The sequence below is a fragment of the Chenopodium quinoa genome, unplaced genomic scaffold (assembly GCF_001683475.1).
Source record: "Chenopodium quinoa cultivar QQ74 unplaced genomic scaffold, ASM168347v1, whole genome shotgun sequence".
Taxonomy (NCBI): domain Eukaryota; kingdom Viridiplantae; phylum Streptophyta; class Magnoliopsida; order Caryophyllales; family Amaranthaceae; genus Chenopodium; species Chenopodium quinoa.
The window spans coordinates 3834020-3846910 of record NW_018743285.1 but is presented as its reverse complement, the minus strand read 5'-3'; the positions used below and the strand labels follow the sequence as shown (position 1 = coordinate 3846910).

General features: G+C 36.6%; 1 protein-coding gene across 1 annotated transcript; it reads right to left on the bottom strand.

The window, feature by feature from the left end:
• Positions 1 to 5234: 5234 nt before the first annotated feature.
• Positions 5235 to 6371, bottom strand: LOC110735566. Its single transcript, XM_021915757.1, has one exon. It carries the CDS (start codon positions 6160 to 6162, stop codon positions 5584 to 5586), a length of 579 nt encoding a protein of 192 aa, XP_021771449.1. The 5' UTR covers positions 6163 to 6371; the 3' UTR covers positions 5235 to 5583.
• Between the last annotated feature and the right edge of the window lie 6520 nt (positions 6372 to 12891).

Here is a 12891-nt window from a genome sequence, read left to right as displayed (position 1 = left end):
GAATTTTAAGATAAAGAACCCCTTCCCAATTGGAAAGGAGTAGATATTTCCCGTTGGCTTCCAAATTTTTTGGATGCCTTGAATAAAGTAATCTGCGGAGAAAGATTTCCCATTTGCCTTCGAGATTATAGCATTTGCCCATGGGGAGCATAAGGAAGTGTATTCCTCTGGGGAAATGGCAACAAAGACATCATTATCTTCATCAAACAGGGAGGTGGGTTTATGGAAGGGAAGGTTTGGAACTGAGTGTTTAACAGTGGGGAATGGGGGCTTGTAAGGCTTCTTTGAAGGAGTAGGTTGGAGAGGTAATATAATTGTTTCGTACACCCGGGTGTACCATGCGCATGGTACACCCGGAAGAACATCACTCTATGAATAAAAGAACATGGTCCATAAAAGAACATCTTATACGTTTTAAGAGTGTGCGCATTTAATTGGGGATGAACAGTTAATGGGCTTTTGAAAATTTCAGGGTCCACTTTAATTGAAGTAATTGAGTAAAATTTTACCTTTTCTCTCTCCTAAAATTTACTCTGCAAAAAAAGTAAAAAGTAGTTCATCTTCCCCATCTTCCCCCTTTCAAAAAAACCCTATTTTACTCAAAAATCGAATCATCTTTAGAAATTTATCAAGTTTTTTTGCAATTACGAAGGCCAAAAACGATGCGTAAGTGTGAATTTCTCATTCAATTCTATAATTTTTTACTTTTAATTGTGTTTTAAAAGATAATTGTAAATCAGAAAGTTAAGAAGTTCTATGCATGTTTGAGGTTTGATTTATTTTTTAATTTTTTTAATTTAGTGAACAAAAAGTGGTAAATGAGGAAGATATTCCGTTGAAAGCAACTTTAATTTCAAAAATATTAAAGAAAAAAAAAGCAAAAAGAAAGAAGAAGGTGAAGATGTTGCTCCAATTGTGGACCCTCATATCTTGAAATCCGTAGAGAGTTTGGCAAAAACAAAGTAAGTGGAGTACAAAACATCCTTTTCTCACTTAATTTGGCATTTCAAGTTGTTAGTGTACTAAAAAAAATTGTATATCTGTTTGGTAAGGTCTCTTTTATTGTTTATGAGGTAATTTGTAATTTTGAAGTTTTCAATGCAATTAAAAATGGTAGATCTGTTTAGTAGGAAATGATTCAATGATTAATTAATTATTTCCGATAATGTTCTTTTTGAGGTAATACGACTTTTTTTTTCAAATTTGTATAATGTTCTTTTATTTAAAGTTAATGTTCTTTTATTTAAAGTTAATGTTTTTGATAATGTTCTTTTTGATGTAATACGATGTTCTTCTATTGGATTATTGCTACTGCTTTATCTACTTGGAAATTTTAGCTTACTATTGAATTGTGATATTGGCAATTTCAGCGTGTCCGTTAATTATTTTTTATTTACATCCTTCACTATCTTTAGCATAAAAATCTATACATTCATACATCCTCATATGTAGCACCAAATATAATCCCTCACATTTGGAAATGGGAATGTAGGTTAAAGGCTGACAATGTAAGATATGTTCTTTTATACTTGCATAATTTTCTTTTAAATATGTTAAATGTTCTTTTAAATATGTATAATGTTCTATTTATTAGATCTAATGTTCCTTTTTGCTGATGTGATTTTCTTTTTTGTTTTATAGTTTGGTGTCCTGAAGAAGCTAAAGATATATTATAGCAATGAAATCCTTATAAGTGCAATAAACAAGAACAAATTTGAAGTGACTAACAATGCTGAAGTATGGTTTGATTACAAGTATTGAACAATTTTTAGACAATGCTAATGTTTTATTTTGAAAAAGTAACTTGTACTTTTTATTTTGAACAAACATGTACTTGTTAGTTTGAAACATATGTAGATTTTGAATTATATGACCTTTCAACATATATAGATGTAATTTAGTTTTGTTATTAAATTTATGTTATTGAAATAAAAAAAAGCAATCAAGTTAAATAATATATAAAATGTAATATTCAAAGTAATGATATTAATTCCAAAAAATCTATTATAATTATAGTAATCCAAGTTTAGAACAAATTAAATTCAAAGAAAAAATTTAAAAAGGGGTGACATTTAATTACTCCAAATTAATCATCAGGCTCGAAATACTCTATTGAACCACCATATTCAGACCAATGTGCAATAATATTTCTCAAAAGTACAGTCAATGCTTCTTAAAAACAAAATAGGTTTTAAAATAACATCAGACATAGAGTAAAAGAACATTAAGTAATTAAAAATAACATTGATGTAACTAAAATGAACATCAAGAATTTATAAAAGAACATTAGGTACAATGCAATAGTGTAAATCTTTCTTGCATGCTCCAATAACCCAATATCTACCCAAACTAAATGATGATTATCAGTGATACTATTATAGTCATGATTGCCTTCGTCACCCCTCCACTCATCAACAACCTCAATGAAAGAGTTATAAAAATCACAAAGACCGTGAGTAATATGAAGCCTACATGAAACGTACTTGTTTGTTGTTTCACTCTTTTGAGAAGACAAAATACCTCCACTAAAGTAGTCGTTAGATTACACAGGGCACCACATCTCTTTAATATTATACAGATTTATAATCCATTTGTTATCTTGGCATTGAAATTTGTCCAGCATGCTAAAAATGAAAAAGTACATAATGTCAATAAAAAGAACATAAAAAAATTAAAAGAACATTATAAATTAAAACAATTGTTAAAAAAAATGAAATATTAAAAAAAAAGAGTTTTACATCTTTATAGAAAGAACATTAGTTCATAATTATATAAACATTCAATTCATTAAAAAGGAACAAAATTTAGAAATTAAGAGAACATCAGTTCATTAAAAAAAACATAATGTAAAACTTAAAAGAACATCAATATATTAAAAAAAAAGGAACGTGATATAGAAATAAAATAATACCTTGACCAATAATGTTCAAACTCTGCAATTGTATCAGTATACTTCAGCACAATATAAAAAAGGACATACAATCAAATGAAAAGAACATGATCTAATATAAAAAGAACATGATCTGAAATAAAAAGAACATGATCTGAAATAGAAAGAACATGATATGTAAAAAATCATAAGATCAATATAAAACAATAAAGAACATTAGTTTATATTAAATGAACATACGACGTTAACAAAAGAATATATAGTACATACAATATATACATTGATTTTCAGTGCAAATAAAAATTACAACAAGCATAACAATAAATCAAAACTAAGTTCATCATCAACATTAGACATAAATCAAACAATTTAAATTTAAACATCACAAATAAATAGAAAATTATTCTTCAATTAATTATAATTTATCAAAATAGAATGTAAAAAAAATAACATCAAACAATTAAAATATAAAAATCACAAATAATCAGCAGCATTACCTTCATCACTATTCACGAAGACTTCAGATTCTTCTCCATCATCGTCATTATCAATGCCATCATTCTCTTTAGTAAATTCATTGACAAATCTTGCAACAGAATCATGTCAAAATTCGGATTGATAAGACATGAAAATTGTTGAAAATCTCTCGGAAACGATCTCTGTAATCAATTTTGTAATTGCTCTGTTTTTTTTCTCTCTCTAAAAAATTGAATAGAATATATTTCTCTCTAAAATTTGGGGAAGAATTTTGATTCTGGCAGTTTTATAAAAGGAAGGATCAAATTGATTGCATATTTATAAGGATGGAAATGTTTGAAAATTAGGAGGGAAAGTTTTCAATCAATTAATTTTTTTATTTTTTTTAATATCAAAAGGGGAAGATGGTGAGAGATATGAGGGAGGTGCACATGGTACACCTTCCCCTACCATACTATTTTCAAATATATAAGTTGATTTTTTGTGATCTTCCATAATTTGCTTTGGTGGTGGTGGATCTGGTGGCTTATTGGTGAGGGTTGTGGACTCCCTCTCTCACCTTTTTTCTACTTAATTTTACCTTTAAAGCTTTAACCTTGCCAAAATATAATAAGAAAACTCATCATATATGTGAATGAAAACTAACTCTTTTGTATTTTGACAAATTGTAGTGAACAATCTCATATACACAGTAGAATATTCAAAAATTTATGATACCCCAATAAAGATTAGGAAAATTTGATTTGAATAATTCAACTTTTACGCGATTCATTTTTTAATAATCCAATCTTTCGATTATACATGAATAATCCAAGCTTTATATCCCATTCTATTCTATCAAGGCCAAACCAGTCACCAACCTACAACACCAGGTTATCTTACCACGTGTTGCGATTTGATTCATCAAAACATATATATTTGGGAAATTCTACATGGTGGCCTCATGGTTTTGAGTTTTTTACGTGGAAGACGAAATTTTTTTTCAGCTCTCTTTAGTGGCACCAAGGTATAGAAAAATTGACTATAGTGATCTTTTTTAGGTTTATGGCTAACTTTTTTAGTTAAAATGGTTAACCTTTGTTTTTTTTTTTTTATTAAAAAATTATTTAAATTATATTTTAAAATAATAAAAGTTAAAAAAAAAAACCAAAATAATTCCAAGCCACCTATCCCAAAAAAAAAATATTTTAAATATAATTTAAAAAATTATTTAAATTATATTTTAAAATAACAAAATTTAAAAAAAAAATAATAAAAAAACAAAAAACGCATTTAGAAATTTTTGGGAATTTTTTTTGTTTTTTTTAAATTTTCCTAATCATGTACAATCAAAAAGTCGGATTAATCATGTACAATCAAAAAGTCGGATTATTGAAAATAAATCGTGTGAAGGTTAGATTATTTAAATCAAAATTTCATAAAGATTATTATTTTCATACTTTTACTTTAATGTAGCCGGAGAATGGTCTTACAGCTTTTACCCTCCCAGTTTATATTACGGTCTACCAAATTTCGTAATATGAAATTGGTTTTCATTGAATATATTTTTTTGACAAAAATCATATATGCCAAACACTTGGGGTAGCGCCTGGGCTAACAAACCTAGTTTTACCCTAAATCGTAATTAGTAATTAGTATGCTTTAATGTTGTAGTTCTTAGTTCTTACCTCCCAATATGCATTTAGTTGAATGTGCTTTTAAAAAAAAAAGGCGTGCATTACACTTCATATAATCAGTCATAACGAGTACCATGCAAAACCAGAGTAAGATTCTAACAGCAAACAACACACAATTCATGTCCAAATTAGAAATAATAATAACATTCACTTTTTATTCTTCACATTGAATTTCCAAATCGCCAAAAGTTGAGATCATTCAACAGCTTTTTTTACTCATCTGTTTATATTTGCCCAAGTATACAAATAATTAGAGGTGATCATTAATAGCCCGGTCCAAACCCGACCGAAAAAGTAATGAGTTACTAGCCTACAATCAACAAGATATTCAAAATTGCTAGAACAGGAGTAATGACTTACTAGTCTTAACAATGACTAATGAATCATGTTATTGTTATAACCATAAATTATGGGTTTACCAAATTACAAAAAGCAGAACAGAGTATTCTGCACTTAATCTGTTACTCCATATCCCCAAAACCAACAAAAGGAAAAATAAAATGAAAATAATACCCAATTAAAAGAAAACAAATTTTGATTCTAATTACACAAGATGACCCTAGAAAGACCAACAGCAAGACAAGAAAGGAAGAAGAAGAAAAGCGAAACGAAATCTCTAGCAGACCATTTCCTGACAGCTTTGGCTTCGATCCTCATACTCTTGGCCCTTCGAAGCGCATCAACCTCCTTCAACAAATCAAACTCGATCCCTTTTCTCTTCAACTCCTCAACACATTTTCCAAGCAATTTCCAGTCCTCCTTCTCCCTCTCCAGAAGCTTCTCCAGATGCCCCTCGACATCGGTCTTGTACCGGACCGCCCAAATCACCGACATCGAGAACAGCAATGAGCAGAGAGACGGCACCCACGATTTCTTACAGGCAGAAGTATTGGCAAAAGAGATGTTGAATAGCAGCAGCAGTGAGAGCGAGTGGAAGAGGAAGAAGATGGTGTAGAGGTTGGTGATCTCTTTTCGGACACCGTCGATTTGGGACTCTTTTAGGGAGATTCGGCCGAGTATTAGGTCTTGCTCTTTCAGCCACTGCTTTAGGAGGAGTTTGTGAGTTGGGGTTTCTGCTATTTGGTCGAGTGGATGCTGTTTTTTTGAATCCATTTTCATGGGATTTTGGGGGAGAATTGTTGTTTGAGCTTTGGGGGAGAATTGTTGAGATCTTAGTTAAAGAATAGAGAAGGGAGCGGGTTTTGCAACGGTCATGTCAAGTTTGGAGTTTTTAAATGTGACTAACGGTCGATTTTGTGGTGGTGTAAGTAACGGCTTACAAGCTTTTTTAAATGCAAGTAGATTACCATTTTGTCCTTGAAGGGATTTTTAGATTCTATATAGCATAACCCAATTGCTATATAGAATCTAAAAATGGAAAAAAAATCAATTAAATGAGTATTTATTATTTTAATTTATGTTACAATTTTATCATAAATTCATAACTTCTTTTCATTTTAAATATTACCTCCGTTTTATATTATTTACAACGATTTGACATAGAATAGAGAGGAAAAATGTATAATTGATGTAAATATATGAAACAGAGGTAGTAACATATTTTGGAAAAAGTTTGGTTGACCCAAGGGGTAGACTACCCACCCCTAATATAAGGTTATGATAATTATGTTAGTGGAATTCAACTTGACTTAAATACTAATATTCTAATAATCTATTAGTAGTGAGTTGTCTACCCAATAGGTAGAGGTAGTAATGTCCAAAAATGTTCCCCGACTGAAAACTATACTATGCTATCAATCTTACTTATCAATTAAGATTAGAACACTAAAATTTATCATAATCAAATACTCGATCAAGCGAAACAAGGGAATCGATAGTAATTATATGATAAATTTAGATGTGATCAAATGGGCGAGTCGGGCAGGCTTGTACGCTAAAATTTATGCCCAAACCCACCCAAAGAGTGCGGGTTTTGCAGGCTAGGTTCGGGCTTTCAACTAAAATTGCATATTTTTTATTGCCCAAGCCCTCATTTTTTTGGGCGAGTTTGGACCAGGCCAACGGGCCGAGTTATAAATGATCACCTCTAATGATAATGTGAGCATTGTCAAAGGCGAAAAATGGGCTTATAACATCAATGGTTAGGATTATAAATTTATAAATAGACGATTAAGATTGAATACATTGCAATGGCTACAATTTTAGGTGGCCATTGAAAAACTATCCCGACTAATCCAAAAGTTGGATTCTTCATAGGGAGAAAGAAAAAAGTTTAGAATATTTTCATTAAATTAGGAATATCTTCTTATCATCAATGTTGAATAATTCCTAACATAAAAGATGACAACATGTACCATATTGGGATATATCACTTTGATTGCACCAAACTCAATTCGTTCCTTTTTTTGGTTAGTTTTTTTCATTTACAATTACAATAATACCCTTATTTACAAACATACAACTTCATAATTAACCAAACCTTAATTTTCATTACATTTTAGTGAAAAAAGTACAATTACCAACCACTCAAATTAAACCCAGGCCACCACGACCTAATTCAAATCCACCACCACTGCCCAGTCAAATCAACACCACGACGCCCAGTTGAAACCACCATCATCACTGAAATCAAAACGACAACCACAACACCCAAATCTTACCCAACATCCCGAAATCTAGTATGACCGGTTTAGGTACCTTTAATCAAAGACCAAAAATTAAATGCATCATCCACATTAGAGTCACATAATTATAGGATCATTGGGAAATGTGCCCCTAGAAAATTTCATTTTAATGAACGTGCCCCCAAAATGGGGTTAATCTCCCTATTTATAGGGTCATTGGGAAATGTGCCCTTATCTAGGTCAACGTGACCTAGATTTGGTGGGCTGCGTCGCTTTGCGTCTTTCTCGGGAATTGGGCCCTAAAGACCGTCTTTTTCCCTGCTGATTGGGAATGTCACGTGTCAGCCGATGATTGGTCCTGTTTGGACCTCTCTTGGGATGACACGTGTCACCTTCTAATTGGGCCACGTGACGCCTGTGACACTTGTCAGTTTGCCACTGGTGAACAGTAAAAACCTTTCACCTTCTAGGGAAATTACGGGGATGCCCTTGAATTTACCCCTCTATAAATAAGGTTTTACCCTGCTCCTCATTTTTGACATTTTTCACAAAGTCTAGAGAGAGAAAGTTCCAACTTCTAGAGAGAGAGAGAGAGAGTCTAACAACCGCCTGAGCGTCTTCAAGGTAATTGCTTGATTTTCTTCCCATCTGTTACAGCCGGTCAGCGCTTGATACCTCTTTGTTTCGGAAAAACACGTTTGAGGTACCGTCTCTCTCCTTCTTATCCTTTTTACGTTTGTGAATATTGTTTTAAATAAATGGATTCACCATCAACACACACGGCACAACCTAGGACAGTAGTCAACCATTCTTCTGGTACGGCTGAGTCTAGGACTAGGGGTGTCGTCTCTAGGTGTTTGGTCCACCCTAATTCTTCCCCGAATCCGACCGTGTGTGTGTTTGTGCAGGACACGATGGCTCGAACCAAAAATACGGCACAGGACCCAAAGTATAGAGAGGAAGACACTTTAGAAGTGCTGACAGACGAGGTCACACCGGTTGAGGAGATAAATATGTCGGCTGACCAAGAAGCAGAGTTTCCCTCGGGTGTAGCACTCCAAGTGATGGGATCTTGGAGGAATCTGAACAAGGGAATGAGTCCGAACAGGGAGACGACGAGGAGGCCGGCTCTGTATCCGGATTTGAGAGAAACAAGTGAAGAGGCCGCCTCTGGGTATGACTCTAAAGAGAGTAGTAGTAATTCACTATCACCGCTTGAGGATAGTGAGGAGGAGGAACGTCGTCATTGGCTTGATAAAAATGACCCGTTTCAAATGTATGTATCTTCCAAGAACAGGGCAATCATGAAGAAGGGTTTGGAGGACTTTAAAATGAAGCGTCCCCTTGGGGGGAATTATGACATCCGGGTGCCGCCTGAACTGGGCACCATAGCATAGGAAGATAACCAACCAAATGCCAATGATTACTTTGGTTGTTATGAGGCAGCGTTCTTAGCCAGCCTCCGCTTCCCCCTCCATGATGCAATAAAGGCCATCCTTCGAGGGTATGGCTTAGGCGTGTGGTAGTTGACCCTAAAATCCTGGGTCAACATTCTGGGCTACATCGCCGCCTGCGAGATGCAGAACCTCCATCCCGGCTGGGAGGCTTTTTCCAAGATGCACAACCTGAGCCAAAACCCAGGCGGTTAGCGGGTGTGGTACACACTGACCACTTACTCGGAATACCTTATGACCTTAGACAAGCCGTTTAAGTGGTCTGATTGGAGAAACAAGTTTTTTTTTGTCTCCCCCCCCAAACGGCGAGAAAATCATCAATACCGTCGTTACAATAAGAAGCCAGAATGGTTTGGCAAGAAGTGTGCCATGCCCCAGATCCCGGATGAGGACTGTGACACAATAATAGAGCCGGATTTCTTTGGGCTAACCACCATGCCCTGTCAACCGATGAACTAATAAGTGTGTCTAGAAATTGGGTACCTAAACATGAGTGGTTAAGAGATGAGGCTTTTTTGTTCGCCAGTGGTCTCAGCACCATGTTTGATTGACGTATTTAGAGTGGACATCCGACATTCTCATGCCGTCTCTGTTGTTTCTAAGCTTTTACTTGCAATTTTCTTGTTGTTTAATGATTTAACAGACGATTCTTGTTGCAAAAACCGGCAGAGGCATGCTTCTAGAAGACAAAACGCCTGCCCGCTTTGCAGCTCAGATAATGAAGGACAATGCAGAAGAAAAAAACGGGCCCAACTGGCGGCCAAGGAACATGTATGATCCGCCTGCTCTAGTCTTTCCTCAGTTTACTCTTCCTCCTTTAATATAGGCGGTTATAGCCGGTTGTGTCTTTGACACTTTGCTCTCTTCATCCAGGATGGAGACAAGGGGCCTCCCAGATCCTTTTCAAAGCTGTTCAAGAGAAAGCATGAGTACGAGGTCAAAAGTTTGGCCAAGCCTAGGAAGGTGTCCTCATCCCAGACGGTTCCCGACCTTCCGCTTGGGAAAGGATGCGTGTCTACGGCTGGGAAGAGCTTGAAAGGTTTTGGGATTGACCTCACAAAGAAGTCGAGCGCCTCTGGTACGCTGAAGAGTGGCGTGCCACTCAACACTGCAAGCGGTTCTGCAGTGGCAGTAGGCGATCAAAGCCTTTAGCCTTTCTCCCAAGGTACGGCTGGTCCCTTTGATCTTCCTTTGACCATGCGGGTCAAGTCGCGTTCTCAACCGTCGGAAGATTCTTCGGGCAGCCGACAGTCTATTGGTGGCGCCAATGTTGCTTACTCACCAAATCTTCCTTGCTCTGCAGATCTTTCCCCCAGATGGTCGGATGTGAAGCATTATTCAAAGACTATGCTGAAGTCCATCTCCAAGGAGGACAACGAGGCCATCCCGGGGGTGCACACGTTCGATGTCGACCGGTTTACGGCTATGCTGGCTTAGGTACTTTAACTCGACTCTAGCCTTTAGTATTTAGCAAGTTAATAACCGCTTGAGTGTTTAACTTGCCACATGTATGTTTACTGGTGATGATCAGAGTTGATGGGATAAAGAAGTCGTATGCCCGAAAACAGGAAGAGGGTAAGGAAGGCCAATGTCCGGGCAAATGAGTCTGCTGACGTTGCTCAATATCAATGTACAATAAATGATCTTGAGACTAAGGCCAAGTTACTAACGCAGGCGGAGTCCATCAGGCGGCTGACGGCTGCGCTGGATGAGGCGAACAAGAAAGCCTCCGACTTAGAAGTGGCACTAAAAAACGCCTAGTCTGACCTCAAGGCTTTGGAGGGCGCTGACAAGGAGAACACCACTCTCCGGGCAGACGTCAACCGTTAAAAGAATGAGCTGGCCGCGTCCCACACCAATTATCAAATGGCTCTAGAGGCTGAGCAAAGCCGCCTCATAAAGGAGATAGAACAAGACTGCGAGGAACGGATGAAAATAGCATGGGACCCAGTTCATCCGGGAACCGAATATGGTGTCTTCGATTTGAGATACCAATATACAGATCTTGTTCTAACTGCAAGGGCGGAGGGGAAGCCGGAGTCGGAGTCGTTTGATACCTGGGCGAACAAGGAGGTCTCAGAGGATGAGGAGACGGTTCGGGCCGAGGAGGAAGGAGAGAAAGAGTAATAGGCGGAAGATGCAGAGGTAAATTATACTCTCCCTCTGCCTGAGAAGAACTCCTTAGTGGCTCCGCCTTTGAATTAAAGTATTGTGTATTTACTTTTAGCCTTAGGTCGTACGCTTTTCCGACCTGTGTCCCAAGTATCTATGTAACTTTTTCAACAGTTTTATTTGACCGGACGTAGATTCGGCATGACAATATCTCTCCCGACCTTAGGGTCGGGTTTATTAACGAAACGACCGACTGAGTCGATTTTGGGATAATTTTGAGTTTCAATTTTTTCAATTTTACTATATATGCTTTGATTTTTCCCAACTTATTTATTGCATACGGAAACTAACAAACCAGTTGACCTCTTGCCCCTGGGCAGCTGTTTGGTTGGTTTAATAAAGTAGATTGATTGACTTAGGAGTTTTTGATACTTTAAAGAGTATGACAAGTTCCTTGGTCAATCAATGACTACCGTGATTGCCCCATACGAAGTACATAACCGTCCAAGGTTCAGGCGGTATGAACTTGGATACCCAGGCGGTTTATTGGCATTATCCCGTCCATTGGTCAAGAAAAACCTTTTTCACTGTCTGGGTCTTTTGTCAAGGTTAACTAGATTGTTCATAAAGATGATACACACAGGCGTCCTCATGCCCCATTGGGAGGACTAGTGAAATTAATAAAAAATTTAATCTTAGTTAAAACAACGGCTCGTTACTGGCTGACTACTGTCCATTGGACATGCGGCTTTATATGTCGTTTGGTTTCATGCTAGATTATTCAGGTCAAACGACTATGAGCTAATCCTTTTTAAGGTAGTAAGTTAGGCCGATTGTGTATGAGTTTATAGAGCAATGTACCACCCAAATGGGAGATGCTCTCTACGACGAATTCACCCGGATGGGCGTCGTCGGATGTCTTACCCTCATAAGAGCAGACAATTGGTTTAGATTTCTCCGCTTGCACATTGCATAGGCAGTGTTCCCATAGGGAGACAAATCTAATAAAGCAAAAACAATCAAATTGAAAATAAAAAGCAACTTTTCATTGATAAGCTTTTGATTTACAAAAAATTACAAGTCTCACAAGTAGCACTTCTATAAGTTATCCAGATTTCAAGTTCTGGCTAGCTTCTTGTCGTCCGGTGTTTCCAGGCGGTGGGTGCCGCCTCTTACTTCTTCATGGATCTGGTAGGGACCTTCCCAATTAGGTGTCAACTTGTCTTGCTCATTGGCCCTACCGGTTGCCTCCATTTTCCATCACACAAAGTCCCCAACTTTCAAGGGTCGTTTGTGTACTCTCTTGTTGTAGGCTCTTGTCATTCTCAGACGGTAAATCTCATGACGCAAGGCGACATTGCCCCTGTGTTCTAGAAGTGAGTCTAATACTTGCCGCATGGCCTCCTAGTTTGCCTCTTCATCATATAACATGACTCGAAGAGTTAGCTCATAATCACAGGCGAAAAATACAAATGGGCACCGGTTCAAAACCCCCATTTTGCACCGGTTTTGAACCGATCCTTATTTGAGGGATGCTAAAAACCAAAAGATTTCGCACCGGTTTAAACTTAGATTTCGCACCGAATCTTGCTGTGAACCGGTGCGAAAAATGGCCCAAAAAAATAAAAAAAAAAAACTTTTAGCACTAGTTCTTGCTGTGAACCAGTGCGAAAAATGGCCCAAAATAAAAAAAAAAA

Coding starts and splice junctions, on each gene's coding strand:
- LOC110735566 (XM_021915757.1), bottom strand. CDS start 6,162: ATGAAAATGGATTCAAAAAAACAGCATCCACTCGACCAAATAGCAGAA.